Source organism: Cervus canadensis, chromosome 10 (assembly GCF_019320065.1).
Source record: "Cervus canadensis isolate Bull #8, Minnesota chromosome 10, ASM1932006v1, whole genome shotgun sequence".
NCBI lineage: Eukaryota > Metazoa > Chordata > Mammalia > Artiodactyla > Cervidae > Cervus > Cervus canadensis.
Window position 1 is genome coordinate 60,364,171 of NC_057395.1, and position 22,259 is coordinate 60,386,429.

The window sequence follows — 22,259 nt, forward strand, 5'->3', positions numbered from 1 at the left end:
GTGGAGTTTCCGACCAGGCAGGAAAAAGAACAAAGGAACTGCGTGGGGGGAGAAGGTGGAGGGGTGGCCAGGAGGGTGGCAGGAGCGGAGGGGACGCTTCACCATGGAATATGAAGTCAAGAAAGGGAAAAAGGTAGGTGGGGGTTTGGAAAGGGCTCGGGGTAGAGAAGTGTCCCCAGAGTTAGAGAAATGAGAAGCCTGGGGGTGGGGTGATGGGCAGTGAGTGGCGTCAGGAGCACCTTTCTTCTTATTTGGAAAGACCTTCCTCTCCACCCTTGGGCAGCCAGACATTTGGGCTCAAAGTCTCTAACCAGTCTCCCTGCTCTTAGTGGCCTCTGCCATCCCAGGAAAAAACAGACGGACAGGTACCTTCCAGGAAAATCCAGCCAGCCAGATTAGTCTGGGAGATACTCCCAACCGGCTTCTCTGGTGTTCCTCAGGAAGTTTCTCAGACTGAAGGACAGACAGAAAAACGGACACCCAGCAAACCCATCCCCCTGCTCCTTGCCTCATCAGAGAGAAGGACCTCAGACAGGGCAAGTCTGTGCTATGAGGTGGCCTATCTGGGCTTGGGACACCTACCTCCTCCTCCTGCCAGGTTCTAGCTGAGCCTGCCCTCTCCCCATCTTTATACAGGGACCAGTTCTGCTCCAAAGGCCTCAGCCTGAGGGTCACTCCCCAACCCCCTAGATCTTTACTTCTTCCTGACTCTCAGAAATTTTCTAGTCTGGTTCTCTGGGCATCTCACCTGTTTGTCTTTGAGGTCCAGGAAGCCTCTGGGCTTCCAACTCCCACCCCCATCCCCACCAAGCCCTCCTCCTCCAGGAAACCAAGATTCAACTGTTTGAAAAGGCTCCCATGTGAATTATGAGGGCTCCGAAGGGAGCCAAGACATAGATGCTTGTTGCTTCTTTGTTCCTTCCTTCTACAGATATTTATTCAGTACATATTATGTGCCACGCACCACGCCTGGTGCTGGTGATGATGTACTGTGAGCAAAGTCAGACAAGGTCCCTGCTCCCTCCCTGGAGCTCACAGCCTAGTGGGGGAGACAGCTATTAATTTTTTTTTAAAGCAATTAATGTAAAATTGCACAAAAGGCTCCATATGCAGTGCTGAGAGAATGTTAAACCTTAGACTGGTCAGCCTGAGCTGATAGGTGGAAGGAAAGGGGGTAGGAAAGAGTGTTTCAGGCAGGGAAACAGTGTGTGCAAAGGCCCTCCATGGGAGGAAGGAATATAGCACGTAGGAAGAACTGAAAGATGGCCCTAGAGCCAGAGAACAGGAGTGAGGGGCAGTGAGATGAAGCTGGAGAAGTGGGCAAGGCTGGACCATTCAGGGCCACAGACAAAACAATTACTTGCCCGGTCCACTCAGGCATACACACATACTCCCATAGATGGGATAAAGTCCTGGCTCCACAGCCAACATTTAAGCCCTCTATGACTTGTTCATCTCATCATTTGGCTACAGTGAAATGGCTATAATACATCTTCTCCAGGCTTGTGCTCATCCAGCCCTTGCAGCCCCCAGGGTTTTGCACATGCTGTGCCCTCTTCTTGGAATGCCTGTTCCCAGATTGCTTGATCTCATTCCTCAGAGCTTCCTTGTATTTAATCCAGGCTCCATGATACTGATTGTAAAACTTGAATTGGGCATCAGAATCACCTGGGGTGCTTGTTAAAACACAGATCGTGGGGGTCTCATTCCAGTTTCTGATCCAATAGGTCTGGGATGGAGCACAAGAATGTACATTTCTCTTAAATTCCCAGGAGATGCTGCTACTGCTGGTGGTGGAGACCCAGGAACCACACACTGAGAACCACTGTTCCAGATCAGTGCTCACACTTTCCTGGGAGTTTAAATTCTGTTGGGCTGGGTTGAGGCCCTAGAATTTGCTCCTTCAATCTAGATCCAGGCCATATTTATGCAGGTGCCCACTGGATTATGCTAATTAGAAATCAAGCATTTCTAATATTGAGGAAAGCACAGAAAATAGCTTAATAAATACCTATGCACCTACCATTCAGCCAAACTGGATGTTAATATTTTTCTGTACTTGACCCAGCCTGGGTAGGTTCCTACTGTCACCTGGGTGTTTATTTTTTTAAACTTTTAATTTTATATTGGGGTTAGCCAATTAACAATGTTGTGATAGTTTCAGGCGAACGGCAAAGGGACTCAGCCATACATAGACATGTATCCATTCTCCCCCAAACTCCCTCATCTGGGTATTTAGAATGAAGGTTTGGAGCCAGACTGCCCAGGATGAACTATTGGTTCTACAGCCACTAGCTGGTAACCTTACTAGCTCTCTCTGAGGCTCAGTTTCTCCATCTGTAAAATGGAAATCACAGAGGTAACCTGCCCCTCCCTGCAGTGTTTTTGTCAGAATTCAATTAGATAATACAAGTAAAAGGCTGCGTCTAAGTGCTGGTGCTGGAGAAGACCAAGTCAGTGGCTATTATTACTGCTTTTACCCCCATGCCCTTGCCCCCTCCAGGGCTTTGTGTCCCCCATCCGGAGGCTGGTGTTCCCCAAGGCTGCACGCCGGGCAGCCTGTCGGAGCAGTGTGAGCCGCCGTCCCCTGCACTCGATGCCCCTCTATCCCCCCGACTACCTCATCGACCCTCAGATTCTGCTCTGTGACTATCTGGAGAAAGAGGTCAAGGTATGCGTGGGAAGAGAGGGGAGGGGTGGGAAGGATATGGGGACAACAGATTAGGGGGAACGTTTCCCTCAACCCTCTTAGGGTCCCTGGCTGGGTCTGAAATTTAAACTGAACAAAGATTAACTGGAGAAAAGCATGCACATTTTATTAAATTTTCACATGTACATGAGAATGTTCAGGGAGAGAATGGAAGACCCTGAGAAGTGACTAGAGCAGGAATCTTTTATACATTTTGACAAAGAAACAATAAATCTGTGAAGAATTGACAAGGCAGAGGGGTTCGGAGTAGGGGTAGTATATGGTAAAGGAGGAACAAGGTTTGTTTATACAGACTTCTCAGCCCTCAGTTCCCTGTCTCTGGTGATAAGGAGGTCTCCCTTCCTGCTGGTACTCTGAAAAGAGGGTACCTTTCACCAGGGAGACTTATCTCCTGCTTTCAGGGAAGAAGGATGATGTAGGGGAATTCTGAATGACCTTCCTCTTTCTGTCCTTTCCTCTGACTCCTTCAGCTTAAAATAGTCAATGTGCTGAGGTGCCATATTTTAGGGTGGCGTGTTCTGGACCCCATCAGGAAAGACTTTACTTCTCCTGCCCACCAGCCTATGACCAGCCTTGTTTACACAGGGGAGGCTTAGGGGAAAGAGACCTGGAGTCAACCCAGCCTTGCACGTGCATTATGCTGGGAACCCTCAGCAAGTGACCTCCATCTGCTCGGCCTCAGTGTTCCCATCTCAACATGGGGCTCAAAGTCTACCCCAAGGGCAGAGCAGATGGGAAGGTGCCCTGTGCACTGAAAAGCCAGTCCGTCTTGTGAGATTTTACTGCAGTGACATTACTGCTACTTGGATGGTGTCCAGATTAAAGGAAGCCAGTTCTGCAAGTCACAGGGACTTGGGCCAACTCAAGGGCTTTACTTCTATTTCATGCACACCATGAAGGAGCAGTGGAGAATCCTCATTACCCAGTGAAGATCGATATGGGGGTAGGAGTGTCAGATTTAGCAAAAACAGGCACCCAGTTAAATTTAAATTTTGGTAGGGGGAGGGATAAATTAGGAGTTTGAGATTAACACATACACACACTACTATATATAAAATAGATAAACAACAAGGACATATTGTATAACACAGGGAAATATAGTTGATATTTTGTAATAACCTATGATGGAAAAGAATATGAAAAAGAATATATATATTATATATGTATACAGCTGAGTCACTTGACTGTATACCTGAAGTATTGTAAATCAATTATACTTCAATAAAGTTTTTATTAAAAATTTGAATTTCAGGTAGGCAATGAGTATTTTTTCGTATTAATATATCCCCAATGTTACGTAAGACTAAAATTACTTTAAAAACAAACTAAAAAATTAGTTATTTACATGAAAACCACATTTAATTGGCATCTTGTATTTTATCTGGCAACGCTATAAATGGACAAGCTAACAATTCCACTTAAAAAACTGAGGACTGAAGCTTTATAGAGAATAAAAGAAATGGTATGATTGGTAGAATTCACTTGTAAGAACAAAACTAAAAATGATGAAAAAAGTTGATTCTTACACTTAATGACATTTAAGTGTGATAACATTAAGCTATAAGTAAGAATGAATGATTTATTTACTTATTTTTCTGTCAAAATATACGAACTTGATACAATATTCTTCCCTTCCCACTTAATTTCTGCAACAAGATCATAAAGAAGGCCAGTGACCTGTTGACACAGGTGCTTGGGGTGAACAGGAGCCACTCAGGCCAAGTGGGAAATTACAAGTGGCCTGTTCTTTCAAGCTATTACAGTGACCTTTGCTTCTGCCATAGTTAAATAACTGTATGCTCATTAAATAAGCTTATTTTAGCAAAAATAAGTTAGCAGTGAGAGTGTGGGTTCTGGTGTGTGGAGTCCAGCTCCACCCTTTTTATTATAGATAATACTGGGCAGGTTATTTATTTTGACTGTGCTTTAGTTTTCTCATCCTCAAAGTAAGGATGAATGAGTGCATAAAACTCGCAGAACTATGGCTCCTAGGATTGCTTTAATAACAGTTATTACCAAGCCATTATTATTAATTCAGATATTTCTATCTCAGTCTACCCTCACGGTGTCAGTGAGGTCAGGGTCTTCCGCGGCTTCAAGGTGACCTCTCTCTGCCCTTCTCCCACCACCCCCACCCCCTTCCCATTTCTATACAGTTCCTGGGCCACCTCACCTGGGTCACCTCCTCACTGAACCCTTCCAGCCGGGACGAGCTCCTGCAGCTGCTGGACACGGCCAGGGTGAGGCGCCGGGAGAGGGGAGGACAGGGTCTGGTCCCCTACGTTTCCCACCCGTGGCCACCGGGACTCAGGAGATCCGACCCACCCCGCAGCAGCTGAAGGAGCTGCCGCTGAAGACCACGGCGGAGCAGGACAGCATCCTGAGCCTGTCGGCCCGCTGCCTGCTGCTCACCTGGCGCGACAACGAGGAGCTTATCTTGCGTATCCCCACGCACGAGATTGCCGCCGCCTCCTACCTGCAGGACGACGCTCTGCACCTGCTGGTGCTGAAGACCGGTACGGTGGGCGGGGCCTGGCGGGGCAGGGCGGGGAGGGGAAGGGGTAGAGAACGGGCTTGACACCTAGGAATGGGCGTGGCCTGGGGCGGGAGCGGGGCCTGAGGTTGGGGAATGGGGTGATGGAAAGGCCTGACCAAACTACCCCGAGACTAGGGATAGGGCACGGCTGTTTGCAAGAAGAGGGAGCCCAGTGTTGAGGCTTGAAGGAGGGCGGCCTGACCCACCATCTCGGAAATGATGGAGAAGCCAGAATTCTGAGGCCTGAAGGCGTGATTAATGGGTACTAAAGCTCTGAGGCTAGGAGGATACCTGGGGCAAGAGGCGGAGTCTCATTTAGGGGCGGAGCCCTACACTGGGGGGCGGAGCTCGCGGCTGAGATACCAGGTGGGAGGTGTGAGACCCTGCCAAGCTAGGGGCGGGGCCTGAGGCGAGGGGCGGGGCTGAAGGGAAGCTTGGGCTCGAGGAGAGGTTCCCGAAACCAAGAACAGGGCCAGAGTTAACAGTAAAGAGGGAGGCGATAGCCTGACCACTACTCAGACCAGACGGCAGGGTCCGAGGCGAGGGGCGTCTGGATAGGGTGGGATGGGTGGGAACTGTCAGGTCAGGGGTGGAGCCTGAGGGTGGGGCGGGGTCCAAAGGCAGGGACCCGGAATGAGGCGGGGTCGGGCCTCCAGACTTCGAAGCCAGGGCTGCGACCTGAGCACAGGGGCCGGGGGACTCACTCCCAAACCCCCATCCCGCAGCGGCGGGTCAGGACCCCCAGCTGGCCTCGGGAGAGGGGGCGCTTAGCATGGATCTCCTTCTCTGACGGCCACCCGACCTCTCCTAGGTTTGGGCGTGGACCCGGTGCCAGCCGGCGTAGACGCCAGCCCCGGCGGGGCGGGGCGCGACCCGGGCCCGCCGGGCGTGGCGCCCGAGAAGCGGCGGGTGGGCACCACCGAGCGGCGCCACACCATCTGCAGCCTGGACTGGCGGATGGCGTGGGGCGGGGGCGCAGGCGCCGAGGCCCGGGCCGGGGGCGGCGGAGGCGGCGGCGGCAGCCTGGAGCGCCAGCGCGCCGGGGCGCGGGCGTCGGGCAGCTGGGAGCGGCGGCAGACGTTCAGCGGCAGCTGGGAGCGGCGGCACGCCGGCGGCGGCGGCGGCGCGGGCAAGCCAGGCGGCAGCTGGGAGCGGAGGCAGGCGGGCGGCGGCGGTGGCAGCTGGGAGCGGCGCCACCCGGGCCCCAACCCGCTCGACCCGCAGGACCCCAGCCCCGACGCCTACTGCAACCTGGTCATTCTGGCTGTGGCCAACAGGGTGAGCCCGAGGGCACCCTGCGCCCCTGCACCCTGCCTCCAGGGCGCGTGTTCACCCCCCTCCCCCACCTCCCCCAGCCCTCCGGCCCCACTCCCCGAATACTCCGCCCCCACTGCCCCGTCCCCCCGCCCCTTTTCATCTCCCTCCTTTGGCCCTACTATCCAGGATTTCAGGTACTGTGTGCCCGTAAAGGCAAAAGACTTCTACCCTCCAGTTCCCGGACACCTCAAGGACACCTCCCCCTTACTTGTCCCGGAGGGATGAAAGCTCAAAATGGCCCAGACTTGATCTAATCTCTCCTCCAGCCCTCCTCCTTCCCCAAAGTCGTCAGTCTCCGCAGTACCACAGTAACAATCATGAGGACAGTAATCACCAGCACGAATTGAGTGCCCGACCTGTGCCAGACAGGAAACCAGCATTAATCATTTTGTTCTCACGTTAACCCCTAGAGGCAAATATTACCATCATTCCTATTCTACAGAGAAGGAAACAGACACAGAGGCTAAGCAACTTGTGCAAGGTCACGCAGGAAGCAGGCTGTGATTTAACACTGGGACCCAAAGTTCAGAGCCTGTACTCTTGGTAACAATGGTCATCACCCAAAGCATAAGATTTCCTGCCATTCTTGCCCCACCCTCTATCCAGCACATTCACCCTTGCTTTTATTTATTTGACCATGTTGATTGAGTACCAGCTTCTGCTAGGCATTGGTCTAGGTGCCATGGATACAGAAATGAATAAGACATTATTAGTGTCCTCCCTTAGGGAACTCAGTGTCTAGCAGACACCTTCAAACCCTGAGACTTGTAAGCTTTTTCTCTGACCCAGGGTCTTGAACTCCCCCTATATATAAATCCCATGTGGTGAACAAAATAGACACGGTGCCTCTTTAGAAAGAAAGGGGGATAGTAACCAGTAAACTCAGGCTATGGAGCTGACTTGAGACACTTTCTCATTTATCCTTGGCACCCAGAAAAGTGCCTGGCATATGTGTGTGTTCATGCTAAGTCGCTTCAGTCATGTCCGACTCTCTGCAACCCCATGGACTGTAGCCCACCAGGCTCCTCTGTCCATGGGATTCTCCAGGCAAAAATACTGGAGTGAGTTGCCATTTCCTAGCTGCTCAATAAATATATTGAGTAGATTGATTAGTTCGTAATACATTACAATATGTTGTGATGGGGACCAAGAAAAAAACAGGCAACTTGTAATGATAAAGAGGAAGGAGATTCATTTTTCAGAGGGAAAGTGAGTTTGTACCTTTTAAACTGAAATGTGGAAGAGAGAAGGAAGCAGCAGGGCAAAGAGCCAAGAAAGTCAATTCTAGGCATAGGTGCCAGTGTGCCCTGTTTATCCCACTATGCTGTGAGGGCTTTAGGCTTTACCCAATTCACCTCTGAGACCCCAGAACCCATCCCGGTGCCTGCCACACAGTGGAAATAAGTAATAATTTGTAGAATGAGTAAATAAATAAGGCTTGTTTTCCGGGAGTATCTGAGCCTCTGGCCTCCAATCTGTGGCATCATGGTCCCAAGAAGGGTACAGGAGTTAAGAGTCAAAAAACCTGCGTGCCAGTATTAACCAAAGCCATGAGCCTGCTATGTGAGCCTAGGTGAGTCACTTATCCACTCTCATAAAATAAGGATCCCCTCTTCTCTGTCCATTTGATAGGGTTATTATAAGGATCAACCCTGGTTTAATGACAGTTTCACTCCCTCATCCCAAAATGCCTGTCCTGAGGTTACATTTTAATTTACACCCTGGGCTGACTTTTTCAGAAGCACAAAATAAGAAACGACTTCATGAAGATGGACTCTTCATTAGTTGTCTTTCTGTATCTCTTACTTAAATAGGTAAATCAAAGAGGCAAATTCCTCTTCAAATTTGCCATCTCAAAAAAATCTTATCCAAGAACCTAAATGCCTTCCTTCTATCAGGGACTGAAGCTTATATATTCATCCTCCTTCTGTTTTTGCCCTGGGTGCCAGGAAGCTCACATCTAACTATGGCACAGTAACTATGTTGAGCCTAACATTTTCATACCTTTAATTCTTCCTCCTCTTACTAGGTATTAGGAGACCAGGGTTCTAGTCCTGGCTAATCACTTTATGTCTCTGGGCTTCAGCTTCCTACATGTAAACTTAATTGAATTTAGCATAAGCATGCTAATGTTTAATTTAGCATAAGCTTCAGGAAGGCCCATAATTCTCCCATAAATTGGGGGTACATGTGTGTACTTTTCAGAGCACAAGAGTTACAGTTGTCACGGGATTCTATAAAGACCAGTAAGTGGCTATTTCTTTAAAAGCCACCCAGAGCATGGCTATATAATTTTGATGGGAAATGACCTCATAGTGGATCTAAAGTCACCCATAGTTGCGTGTGTGCCCCGTGTGCCTGCTCACACTGCGTTTTCAGGAAGCAGGGGCATCCTGATCACGGAAGAAGGACTGAGCTCTATCCTCCTCTCTGGACAAGGATGCTGCCGAGGAGTCCTGCGCCCTCATCTGTCAAGTCTTCCAGATCATCTACGGGGACCAGAGCATTGAGTGTGTGGACCGGGCCGGCTACCACTACACATCCACTCCTGAACGGCCGTGGCTCTGTAGCCGCAGTGAGTATTCCGATTCCTGGCCAACCTTCCTGTGAATCATCCCGAAAGGCCAGAGGAGGTGGGGGTCAGGGGCCGGGTGGGGGGTGATATGTCCCAAGACTGGGGCCAACAAAAGCCTTTAGGGGTCCTGACTTCTACAGCAATTACAGTGTACCCCCAATATATAGCTAAAATAAAATGCCCAATTTCATAATGACCTCAAGCCTAGCTTTATAATAAGCCCTTTAGAGGTGAACTGTCTCTCCTTTTGTATTTTGGTGTTCCAGGGGCATTGTCTGTTTACTGAGCCATCTAGCCCTACTAGGACTCTAGGTCAAAACCAAGATTTCAAGACTGGTCCTTGAATGCTGTCAAGGGCTGGAATGAAAATGAAACCAATAGAGATTTGTTGAGCACCAGCTATGTGCCAAGCACAGACCCAATGTGCCACACGTTTTGTAATCCTCATAACAACCTCATGTGTCCTGTTTGCCACTGTGTCCCCTGTTCCTAGCGGAGGACCAGGGGCAGACACTCAAGTCGTATTTTCTGAATAGATGAAAGAACTGTCTGAGGCTTATGAACCCAGTTTTAACAGATGAGGCTATTAAGGCTCAGAGTGGTCAATAAATGTCTCAAGGTCACACAGCTGGCAAATGACAGAGTCAGGATTCAAACCCAAGTGCACCTGATTCTAAAGCTTCCATCTGCAGCAGCTTCACTCTCCATGCTGCCTTCAAGGCCCCAAAGTGAACTTCCTCAGCCACGGCCCTCTCAGGGTGGTCCCTGTTTGCATAGCTCCAGCAACAGGGAGTGGGCTCTTTCCTCTTGGAGGCACTCCCCTCTGTGGGAATTGTGGTTATTGAGACTCTGAGAAAGTTCATCGACTCTCCCAGGGATGATGGACAAATAAATAATTCAACAAATATTTCTTGAACACCTGAGTGTCGGCTCCTGCTAATTGCCAGGATGCACTGGTGACTAAAATCAGACATGGTCCTCCCTTGGAGGCTTGCATTGCTGAAATCGGCTGACAGTAATTAAATAGTTACGCAAGGACTTCCCTGGTGGTTCAATGGCTAGGACTTTATGCTCCCGATCCAGGGGTTCCGGTTCAATCCCTGGCCAGAGAACTAGATCCCATATGTTGCAACCAAAATTTCGCATGCTTTAACTAAAGATCCTGTGTGCCACAAGGAAGACCTGGTGTACACAAATAAATAAATAAAAATAATTTTTTTGGCCACACTGGTCTTTACTGCTGCTTGTGGGCCTTCTCTAGTTGCAGCAAGCGGGGGCTACTCTCTAGCTGTGGTGCACACACTTCTCATTGTGATGGCGTCTCTTGTTGCAGAGCACAGGCTTCAAGGTGCGTGGTCGTAGTGGCCCCCACAGCATGTGGAATCTTGCCAGACCAGGGATCGAACCAATGTCGCTTGTATCGGCAGGTGGATTTCCAACCACTGGACTATCAGGGAAATCCTGTTTTTGTTTTTGGTTTTTTTTTTTAAGAAAAAGAACCTACTTTAAAGGAAATAGTTACACAAGTAAAATGCAACCACACACTCTAGTATGAACATGTATAATGAGAAACCAGCCTAACCTGGAAAGTCAGGGGAGTGTCCTGAGGAAGTGCCACTGAGTGAGTCAAGATGGGCAGGGGGAGGCCAGTACCTGGATTCACTGAGACGACAGGGTCAGGTACAGAGCAAGTTCTCTGTCCCTGATGCTCTTATCTCCTCATGGTCTTGACCTCCTTCCCCTCAAAGGTCTTTTCTCTCTCTCTCTCTCAACCATATATGGCTTACAGCCCCTACTGCAACTGTTCCCTGGCTTGCTCTCCCCAAGGCCCCCATGAATGAGTAGGCAGGACGGTGGTGTTGTCCCAACCTTGGGGAAGGTGAGGGCCAGGAGGAAGAGGTGGGTTGGCCAAGGTTGTCTCTGGGTTGGTGGTGGGGGCAGGAATCCTGGTCAGAATCTTCCAGTGGCTGCCCATTTCACTCAGTGTAAGCTAACTCCTGTACGATTACTTACAAGGCCAGCCCCGCTCCAGCTGCTGTCTTCACTCCAGGGTGGGGCTGAGCTTGGGGCCTCGGGGAGCCAGGGATATTGGTCCCTGCTTTGCCTCCTCTGACCACCCTCTGTCTGCTGCCCCCAGGTGAGAGCTGCCGCACTGATGGGACCTATGCCTACGACGCCGACTTCAGCTGCTGCAGCTCCTTGTGAGTACTGCCCTGGCCAGGGGCCCCACTCTGGTCCCTTCTGTCCCTGCACGAGCTGGGCTGCTCCTCTGGGCACTCTTGGGGCCCTGTGGGCAAGAGAGGCTGGGGGAAAGTGACTCCACTTTGATTTGTGCTGAGACACTGGGCTCTGAGCCTGAGGCTCTGGTGAGCTGATAGAATCTGAACCCCTGAGAGACAGGGCAGCCAGAACCCAAAACTAGGTCCACAGGACCGTGCCACTCTTCCCCAGTCATCCAGACACTCACTGGCCTGCAGAGGTCAAAATCACAACTAATGCCAAAAAATCATTTTGGCTTCATGGAATAGAAAACTCTAAAAAAGAGCCACTTAAACAAGAGTTTCCTCCCCCTCCCCATCTCTCTTACATAAAGTAGACCAGGAGTTCACGGCCTTGTGGTCATCAAGAGCCCAGACGTATCTTTCCAGCCTCCCTAACACTTGCTTCCATCCCCCAAATCACCTCATGGGCCAAAATAATGGTTATAACTCCAACCATCACAGCAGGTCTTTAATTCTTGGCTAAAATTTCCACCTGATGGCTTCTGCTTACATCTTGTCAGCCAGAACGTGGTCTCATGGGCACAACTAGCTATAAGCAGGACTGGAAAACATAGGGTTTTTAAAAAAGTCTCAGTGGGGAACATTGTCCAGGCTTCCATTTTGGGTGACCAACCACCCCAGTTTGCTCAGGATTTAGGGGTTCCCCAGTTCATGGAATTTTCAGTACTAAAACTAGGAAAGTCCCAGGGAAAGTGAGACATGTTGGTCACCATAATTCTGTTGCTAAAGCCTTTGGCTAGACAAGGGGAAGTCTCTGCTGGTGATATATGCCTACACCCCCCCCCCCCATTTAGCAGCAACATATTTGCCTAATAGTGTGTACCCTTAGGCCAGTCCTTAAACAATCTGCTGTATGCTAGAGAGACAACAATCATGATAATGAGTAACTTTTGAACTTGCTATGTGCCAAGGACTATTTTATAATGCAATTCATTTTAAAAATCAACATAGTAACATTATAGTAACTACTGTTTATTTATTGCTTAGTCCATAACTCTAATGCCTCTATTTCTCACAATGACACCAATTTTTACCATCCCATTTTATAACTAGAGAAATTGAAAAATAGAGAAGTTAAGTAACTTGACACAAGGTCAAGAAGCTAGTAAGTTATTGGCCTGGGGTTTGAATCCAAGTAGGCTTAGAGTCCACACTAAGCTTACACTGCTTCTATGGAGCTAATCATTGATGATGGTTCTGGAACAATGTAGAGACCAGGAGGCAGAGCCCAAGGCTGACTTTTATTTAAACAATATTTATTGAGTACCTACCCATGACACAGAGGCTTTTCTGATGCCCCCACCAAATGTCCTCTCTAACCACTCTGTCCCTCACACCCTCTGTCGCAGCCACAGTGGCCTCCTGGGTGCTCCTCAGACTCACCACGCGGATCCTGCCTCAGCATCCCTGTGTGCTGTGCTGTGTGCTAGGGATACAGGGGGAGCAAGGCAAGAGTGAGACCTGTGCTCGGCACATAGTAGGTACTCAGCAAACAGAGAAAATCAAGGTCCCTGCTCCTGCATGCTTTGCAAGTGTGGCAAAGAGACAACGAAATCATTATTTAGTAGCAATAAGCATCAACATTAAGAAACACTACCGAGAATCTCAGAGAGTGGCTACAAAAACCCTGCCTCACCTGGGGAGTCAGGAGGGCCTCTCCAAGGTGAGACCTGATGGATAAAAGGGGGAAGAGCACTCCAGGTAGAGGGAACAGCAGGTGCAAGGATGCTGAGGCAGGATCTGCTTGGCGAGGCTGAGGAGCAGCCAGGAGGCCACTGAGGCTGTGACAGATGATGTGAGGGACAGAGTGACTAGAAAGGACATTTGGCGGGGGCATTGGAAAGGCCTCTGTGTTGTGGGTAGACTTACAGACTTTGTGATCATATTGGACAGAGGGTCTAACCCTCTGGGAGGGATCAGGGAGAACTCTCCCAAGGAGGTGACTTTTAAAATCCAATGATGAGGAAGAGTTAGCCGAGCAAACAACAGGGAAAGAGAGGCATTCCAGGCCGAGGTAATAGCATGTGCAAAGGCCCAGAGGTGAGGAGGTACTTGGAGTATCAGAAAAGCACGAAGACAAGGTGGCCTGAGCCTAAGCAGCAAGGGTGAGACAAGGCTTGAGAGGTGGTGCAGGGCCAGATCACAGGAGACCTCGAGGGCCAAAATGGGGTCCAGGAGGAGGGCTCAGTCCCAGGGCGTGGGTGGCTGTCCCTTCCCACCTTCAGCCTACCACATGGAGAGGAGCTGGAGAGGGGGAGTGAGGCCCCTTCCCTCTGTTCCTGCAGCAACAGCTCCCAGGACACGTTTGAAGCCTGTTACAGCGGCACGTCCACACCTTCTTTCCATGGCTCCCACTGCAGCAGCAGCGACCACAGTGGCCTGGGCCTCGAGCAGTTACAGGATTACATGGTCACGGTGAGCTGGGGCAGGCAGGGTGGCCAGGTATTTCAGGAATCATGAACAATCCTGGGCATAACTGAAGTGTAAGACCTCAGAAGTCAAGGCAGGGTATGATGTTCAGAGAGTAAATGGAGTCAGCCATGAAAGACCTTAATGAATGTCAGCTAGCAGTGAGCGCTGTCTTTATACCAGGCACTGTTCTGAGCACCTATAATGTATGATCTCCTTTCATCTTTCAACAACCCAAGAGGGAAGTGCTGTCATTATTCTCACTTTGCGGATGAGGAAAGCAAGGGTTAAGGAGGTTATCATCTGCTCATGATCACAGAGCTGGTCAGTAAAGGAGCCAGAATTTGAAATTAGGCAGCTTGAGTCCACATCTCACTCTTAGATGCAGCCCAAGGGGTCTGGATGTCCCCCAGGAGGGCAGCTTTTCAGAGGAGGGCTGGGCCGGATACACCCAGCTCTGGGTCTTTTAGGCAGGGGAGTAATTTCAAATGGTGCACCCACAGTTGCGGACTAAGCTGGGGCCCCCAGAGATCCAGCAGTTTGCGCTGCTGCTTCGGGAGTACCGGCTGGGGCTGCCCATCCAGGACTACTGCGCAGGCCTGCTGAAGCTCTACGGAGACCGGCGCAAGTTCCTCCTGCTCGGTGAGCCCCCTGCCCAGGCTGGGAGTGTTCACTCTTTACCCTTCGGCCTCCCATAAAGCCAGCATCACGAGATCCATGAGACAAACAAGGAGACCAAAGTGCAGAGAGAGAAAGGGACTTGTCTGCAGTCACAGAGCTGGGAAAGAGAACACACGTGTAACCATTTCACCTTCACAGCACAGCTGGGAGAGGGGATGACGCTTCCCATTTTACCCCATGAGGCATCTGAAGTTCAGAGAGGCTAAGGAACTTGTCCAAGGCCATAGAACTAGTGAAGAGGGCTAATGATAACAGAAAGAGGAATGATAATCCTTTTTTTTTTTTAAGTTTTTATTCAATTTGTTACAATATTGCTTCTCTTTTATGTTTTGGTTTTGTTGGTCCTGAGGCATGTGTGATATTAGCTTCCAGACCAGGAATTGAATTTGCACCCCCTCCTCGATTGGAAGACCAAGCCTTAACCACTGGACCACCAGGGAAGTCCCAGGAATGATCATCTTAATAAGCTAGCATGTATTTGACAGTTAACCATGTGCCAAAGGATCATCTAGTTGAAGGCCCTCAGTTCTGAGAGTTGAAACTATGACTTGCCTCCATTTTGCAGATGAGAAAACTGAGGCTTAGAAAAGCAAAGTACATAAGTCATAAAGCTAGTAAGTAGTGACAGAAGTAAAACTGAAGTCAAATGGGCTGCTCAGTGTGTGCTAAGAACCTTATTTAATCCTCACAGCCTGAGAGAACAGGTGCAATTACCTCCGTTTTACAGGTGAGGACAGTAAGGCTCAGAATACTTATTGAGGCTACTTATTGAGTCCATGGGGTCGCAAAGAGTGGGACACAACTGAGCGACTAAGCACAGCACAGCACATAACGAATAAATAGAAATATAACCATCGAAATAATGATGATAAGAAGAATAAGCTAACATGCAGTGAGCATTTAAATGTGTGCAGGGCACTGTACCATTATTCTCCAGCTCAGAGAGTCAAGGAGTTGTGCAAAGCCACACAGCCAGCGAGTGGCAGGGCGGGCATCTGACCCTCCAGCGAAGGTGATCCCTCGGTGGGAGGGGAAGGGCCGACCCCGAGGAATCACCCTGGTCCTCTGACCTGCAGGGATGAGGCCCTTCATCCCGGACCAGGACATCGGTTACTTCGAAGGCTTCCTGGAAGGCGTGGGCATCCGCGAGGGCGGCATCCTCACCGACAGCTTCGGCCGCATCAAGCGCAGCATGAGCTCCACGTCGGCGTCTGCGGTGCGCAGCTACGACGGCGCCCAGCGGCCGGAGGCGCAGGCCTTCCACCGGCTGCTGACAGACATAACGCACGACATCGAGGCGCTGGCCCCCGACGATGACGAAAGCACGGACGAAGAGACCCGGGACTCCCCGGGCGGGGTCGACGCGGCCGAAGACAACTACCTGTAGCCTATGCCGCCCTCCATGCAGAGGGCGGGCAAGGGGTGGCCCCGCACCCCCGCCTCTGAGTCTCACGCGCCCTTGTCTGTGCTACTCCATCCCCAGGATCCCCTCCCCAGAACCCAACCTGGGGCTCCACGCTCCGGGCCCGGGGGCGGGGGGCGGGAGATCGGGGGTCTGTCCCTACCGGGCCCCCCAGCTCTGGTCCCTGCAGTACCGAGAATGTCCTGCAGGGGACGGGACTCTAACCGGGGCTCAGCAGCTCCCTCTGCCGGCCGAGGTGGGCGGAGAACTTCTCTTGAGGGTTCGGCCTCTGGACACTCGAGACTCCGCAACTTTCTGGAGGCCAAGCGAGGGGTGGAGAGTGTGCTCCACCTGCTGGCCGGTTGAGAAAAGAATTCCCCGAGCCTGAAGACCTCTTTTCCTATCTTACAGTTTGAGAAACTGAGGTTCAAAAGAAGAAACTGGAGGGAGTCTCCTGATTCCCCTTAGATATTACCTCTCGCTGGCCATACTAAATCATGCAGAGGGTCTTTCTGAAGCTCTAAGAGTCAGGGTCTCCCCTTTGCAGATGGACTTAGATCTTTAGATCTAATAGAGGTTTCTTTCTACCAAGAGTCGACCCAGAGGTGCATGATCTGGGTCCCAGCCCTGACCCTAAGGCTCTGAACGAGTTGCTTGTTCAGATCTTGCAATTGGAGCGGGACAGGCTAGGCTCCCTGTCTGATAGGTGTCCGAGCCTCTCCACCTCTCCCATTTTCTCTTCTGACCAGGAAGTCGGCCCCACCCACCTCACAAGGGGGTCATAGGGATTACTGACGGTCAAGACCTTAGTGCTAGGTCTAACACATGATAAGTGTTCAATAAATGCTGTTCCCTTCCACATCGAACACTTTCTGACTCAGTTTACCTGTCTTTACCTGTGTGCAATGGGACATGAACTGAGGTGAGGGTGAGATATAGGAAGACCCTCAGGGAACTCACAGTTTGGGAGGAGAAAATAGGACTTGCCCCTCACAGCTCTATTACAGCAAGACTCCATGCTCAAAGTTCAAATGAAAAGATTCTGCAGATTAGCCATCGTATCTCAGATAGTCAAAGAAATCTGAAGACAGAATTGGAGGGGGAGGAAAGTCAGCATAAAAACAAGACTTGCACAGCCTCAGTAAAGGCTCAGAGGCTGAAAGAAGCCCTCAGAAGAGGCAAGAGAATTGCCTGGAAGAGCTAAAATTTATCTGTAGAACCTTACATGGCCAGACACAAGGTACTTACCATGAGGTAGATACTATTATCGCCATTGTTAAAGTAATATCATTATTATTACTAGGGCTTGGATTCATCAAGTTCCCTGCTTCATAATCAGTTCATGGCAAATGACTATCCCATCATAACTGATCCACAAAAGGCCCTTCTGATCACCGACTCGATGGACATGAGTTTGAGCAAGCTCTGGGATTTGGTGATAGACAGGGAAGCCTGGCATGCTGCAGTCTATGGGATCGCAAAGAGTCAGACACGACTGACTAAACTGAACTGATGTCTTAGTTTGTTTTATATTCCCCAAACTTCATCTACACATCTCCACAATCCTTCTTCTCCCCACCATGGGTACCCATCTCTATGTGTTGATATATGTCCCTGGACATAAAATGTATAATGTCTTGTGTGTGCGTTTACATTACACAAATGGTATTGTGTAAGAAACTCATTCTGTTGTTTCCTTCCTGCGTAAAAACCTAACTTAGTACATCCAACCACTGCAAATATTCCAATCTGAGCATCCAGTGATGGACACTCAGGTTGCTTCCAATTTCCTCTTACCATAAACCACACTGTGATGAACATCTTTGTGCATGACCCTTGTGGGGCTGTGTGAAAATTTCTTTGGGCTCTATACCCAAGAGTAGATCATAGGGTATATATGTTTTCATTTTTGCTAAAAGTCACTAGAATAGCTGCACCAGTAGTGTGTGAAGGATACTGTCTCCCCACATTTTCAGCAACTTTTCCATCATCTGACTTTGTAACCTTTTGCCTATTTGGGTGTAAGGTGACATCATGTTGCTTTAAATTGCATTTCTCTTTTAACCCTGAGATTCAGAACCTCCTCCTATACTTGTTCGGCATTTAGGCTTCCCCTTCAGTATTATCTGTTCATATCTTTTTCCCATTATCTTTTGGGTTTCCTGTCTTTTTCTTGTTGATTTGCAGGAGTAACTTATACCTTTTAGATTTTAATCCCTTGTTGGATATTGTTGTTATAAACATCTTCTCCTAGTCCATTACCCATCTATTAAGTTTATTTATGGCAGTGGTTCCCAAACTTTAGCATGCATCAGAATCTCCTGGAAGGCTCGTTAAAACACAGATTGCTGATCCCCACCCCAGAGTTTTGACTCAGTAGAACAGAGATGGGGCCCAAGAACTTGTGTGTGTTTGTTTGTTTTTAGCATTTACTTATTTAATTTTTTTTTTCATCTTTATTGAATTTTTTACAATATTGCTTCTGTTTTACATTTTGGGTTTTTAGGCCACGAGGCCTGTGGGATCTTAGCTCTTCAACCAGGGATTGAGCTCACACCCTGTGCGTTGGTTGGAAGGCAAAGTCTTAACCACTGGATCACCCAAGAACTTGGGTGATCTTGGGTGAAGCCCCCAAAACTTGTGTTTTGTGTGTGTGTTTTTAAATTTATTTATTTATTTATTTTTGGCTGCACTGGGTCTTTGCTGGTGGGTGTGGGCTTACTCTAGTTGCAGCAAATGCGGGCTGCTCTTCGTTGCAGTGCACAGACTTCTCATTGCGGTGCCTTCTCATGCTGTGGATCACAAGCTCCAGGCCTCTCAAGCTTCAGTAGTTGCAGTCCACAGGCTCAGAGTTGTGGCTCATGGGCTCCAGAGCTTGGGCTCAGTAGTCAAGGCGCAAGGGCTTAGTTGTTCTGCGGAATGTGGAATCTTCTCAGGCCAGGAGTCAAACCCATGTCTCCTGCATTGGCAGGTGGATTCTTATCCACTGTACCACCAGGGAAGTCCAAGAACTTACATTTTTAACAAGTACTCAGATGATACTAATGGTTCAGGGACCACACTGAGAACCACTGGTCTGTGGTGCCTTCCTCTGAACAAATTTCCCATTGAACAAATTTTTAATTTTGATGTTTTCAAATTTATTTGTCTTCATTTTATGGATGAGCTCAAAGCGGTGAAGTGAATGACCCCAAGATCCACAGTGAGCTGGGATTTGGACCCATATCTGGCTCACCCCAGAGCCCAGGCCCCTACTGGCTCTGCTATCCTGTCTACCTACTCTCGGGATACATTAATCAGAGGCTGAGGTATTTGGACCTGAGGCCATGGGGTGTCCTGGTAAGCTCCTGAGTGAGGCAGCCATGAGGGAGAAGTCCACTGAATAGGGGCAGAGACCAAAGAGACAGGGGTCCCTCTTAAAGGCCGGAGAGATTTGCAAGAGGATCAGGCTTGGAAATTGGCCACAGTCCTAGCCTGGCACAGAGTCAGGGCTGCTGAGAGGCACTGAGACAGCTCTTACCCCACAGCTCTGAGGATGGAGCAACTTCCCTCATACCCTGAGGAAGTCCCTAGCCACCCCGGAACTATCCTCTTACTAAAGCCACGTAACCCTTTGGTTTCTGAGGGCTGAGGTGACCCAGGCTCTGAGCATGGGGACTCTGGCCACACTTCCTCCTGTAGCCTTCAGAAACCCTGCCAGGGTCACTTCCCATCATGGTTCAGTTCCCGGCACTGCAAGACAGGAAACCCCCCTGGGTGGGGACAGCTGATTCCCAAAGACCTGTAGGGGTGGTGTAAGGATGGAACTCCCCAGCCAGCTGGATCCCCTGAGGACACTGCTGCCCCACGGACAAGTGGTGGGCAGTGAAAATGCCTCCAACTGCCACTGCCGCTGAAGTCTGTCCCATGTGGGGGCCCTGGAGACACCTAGCAATCCTTCGCAGCTGCATGTTGGGGAGGAGTTCCGCACCACCACCGTCCAGTCAGTGTCATTTAGAGAGCACCCACTCTGTGCCAGGCATTGTGCTAGACTCTAGAAGGACACACAGAATAATCCCTGCCTGCTGGGGACTCCTAGCCTGGTGGCCCCCAGATTATCACGACACAAAATTCTCAACTGTAAAATCAAAGAGTGAAAAACCGGCGCTTTCTGGGGCGGCTGGAAAAAGCTCCTTGGAGGAGGTGACCTACGAGTGAGACCTTGAAGGACAAGCGGGGTTTTGGCAGGTTGACGAGAGCAGGGAGAGCCCTTCAGGCGGGCCCAGCATGAGTGCAGGCAGGGGAGCATGACGCCCTCCGAGACACCTAAACACTCTGGCTCCAGGATCAGACTTGTGGTTTTGAGTCCCAACTCTGTCAGCTGCAGTTGGGTGACCTTGGGGTAAGCCCCTAAAGGTCTTGTTTCCCTCATCTATAACATGGGGCAATAGTCGCATTGGCCTCATAGGTCTCATGGCTTGCTGTGAAGCGTAAACAAGATAATCCATGTAAAAGTGTATCTGCTGCGGCTCAGTCGCTCAGCCGTGTCTGACTCTGTGTGACCCCATGGACTGTAGCCCACCAGGCTCCCGTGTCCATGGAATCCTCTAGGCAAGAATACTGGAGTGGTTTGCCTTACCCTCCTCCAGGGGATCTTTCTGACCCAGGGATCGAACCCAGGTCTCCCGCATTGCAGGCGGATTCTTGACTGTCTGAGCTACCAGGAAAGCTGAAGAATACTGGAGTGGGTAGCCTATGCCTTCTCCAGCCAATCTTCCCGACCCAGGAATCGAACTGGGGTCTCCTGCACTGCAGACAGATTCTTTACCAGTTGAGTTACCAGAAAAACCCCAAAAGCAACTAGTAAGTGCTTAATCAATGTGACCATGATTTATTTGGGAGGTACTTGGGAGTATGTGCAGTGAGGGGCAGGGCTTCTAGGGGAGAAAATCAAAGAGTGGACAGGCTGAGATGGCCCTAGAAGGGCAGGCTGGGAAGTATAGGCAGTGGGGAGTGAGCTAATGGGCTTGCATTTCCTCAAAAATGAATCTAGCTGCTTGGACAGGAGAAAAGCCTGGGTCCTGGGGCCCTAGGGAGAGGGCTGGGACAAGGACCGAAGGAGAGATGCTAAGAACTGGCTCAGATGCGGTAAGAGGAAGGAAGAAAGGAGGGCAGGTTCAAAGAAGGAGGGAGGGGAAGAGGGTTTCCTATCAGCTGAGAGACAGTAAAGCTATATCCTTTGATTAGAATCACCCATTCTTTCCTTCATTCATTCTTCACAATTGTTTATTTGGCACTTGAACATTGGCCTCATGAACATTGGCCTCCTCACTCTAAGGAGTTTATATGGCTATTAAATAATGTTCCAGATGCAGTAACCAGCAAATGATCAGAAATTGACAGTCCCACTGCTGTGCCCTGGAGAAGGGCACGGCAACCCACTCCAGTGTTCTTGCCTGGAGAACCCCATGGACAGAGGAGCCTGGCGGGCTACAGTCCATGGGGTCACAAAGAGTCGGGCATGACTGAAGTGACTTACCACATACACACTCACTGTTGTGTCCTCCCATTTCTGGCTTGTCTATTCGCAGACATTCCAGATGAAGGGCAAAATGTTTTAGAGCTGAGCCAGCCTGTCTTGTCTACTTCTTGCATTGGGGAGCTTGCTGTCTTCTGAGACAGTTCTTTCCATCTAGGACAAGGGCTCACAACGGCCTCCTAGCCCACCCCTCTCCCTCCAAACCCACCACCAGGTCTTAGCATCACCTTCTAGAACATTACATGGCATGGCTGCTCCCTTAACCCTTGGGTGGCCCTGCAGTGATGCACAGAAAATGATGTGACCTGTAGAAAACTTCAGGCTTTCCTGGTGGCTCAGACAGTAAAGAATCTGCCTGCAATGCAGGAGACCCGGGTTTGATCCCTGGGTCAGGAAAATCTCCTGGAGAAGGAAACGGCAACCCATTCAGTATTCTTGCCTGGGAAATCCCATGGACAGAAGAGCCTGGCAGCTCATGGGGTAGAAACTTCTCGTTTCTGTCTCAAAACAGCTTGTTCCAAAACATTATTTCTGAAGCTTATCATGCAGACAGTGCCTTTGATGTATAAAGAGAACATTCAAATAAATAATAAGGACCCACAGACCAACAGAAAAATAGGCAAATTATTTTTTTCAGTTCACAGAAAAGATAATTGGTTCTGAAACTTGTGACACAATGTTCAACCTCACTCTAATAAGAAAAATGCAAATTAAAACTGCATTGAGAAGTCATTTCTTTTTCAGTTACTAGATTGGCAAAGTTTGGAAAGTTTGACAACTTACAGTGTGGGTAGGTGTGAGGAAACAGACACTCACACGTTTCGGGTGG

The 22,259-nt window shown here is 49.7% G+C and overlaps 1 protein-coding gene across 4 annotated transcripts; it reads left to right on the forward strand.

The window, feature by feature from the left end:
* The first annotated feature begins 26 nt into the window (after positions 1 to 26).
* CCM2L (CCM2 like scaffold protein) lies at positions 27 to 16,771 on the forward strand. 4 transcript variants are annotated; one of them, XM_043479958.1, is made up of 11 exons: positions 27 to 133; positions 2,504 to 2,671; positions 4,867 to 4,950; positions 5,043 to 5,226; positions 6,058 to 6,524; positions 7,006 to 7,106; positions 8,943 to 9,138; positions 11,276 to 11,339; positions 13,706 to 13,835; positions 14,333 to 14,471; positions 15,587 to 15,722. In XM_043479958.1, exons 1-10 carry the CDS (start codon positions 104 to 106, stop codon positions 14,433 to 14,435), a joined length of 1,527 nt encoding a protein of 508 aa, XP_043335893.1. In that variant the 5' UTR covers positions 27 to 103; the 3' UTR covers positions 14,436 to 14,471; positions 15,587 to 15,722. The 4 variants fall into 4 exon arrangements, with proteins under 4 accessions (XP_043335893.1, XP_043335894.1, XP_043335890.1 ...); XM_043479959.1 differs by having other exon boundaries at positions 9,003 to 9,138; XM_043479955.1 differs by lacking the exon at positions 7,006 to 7,106 and having other exon boundaries at positions 9,003 to 9,138; positions 15,587 to 16,771.
* Positions 16,772 to 22,259: the final 5,488 nt, after the last annotated feature.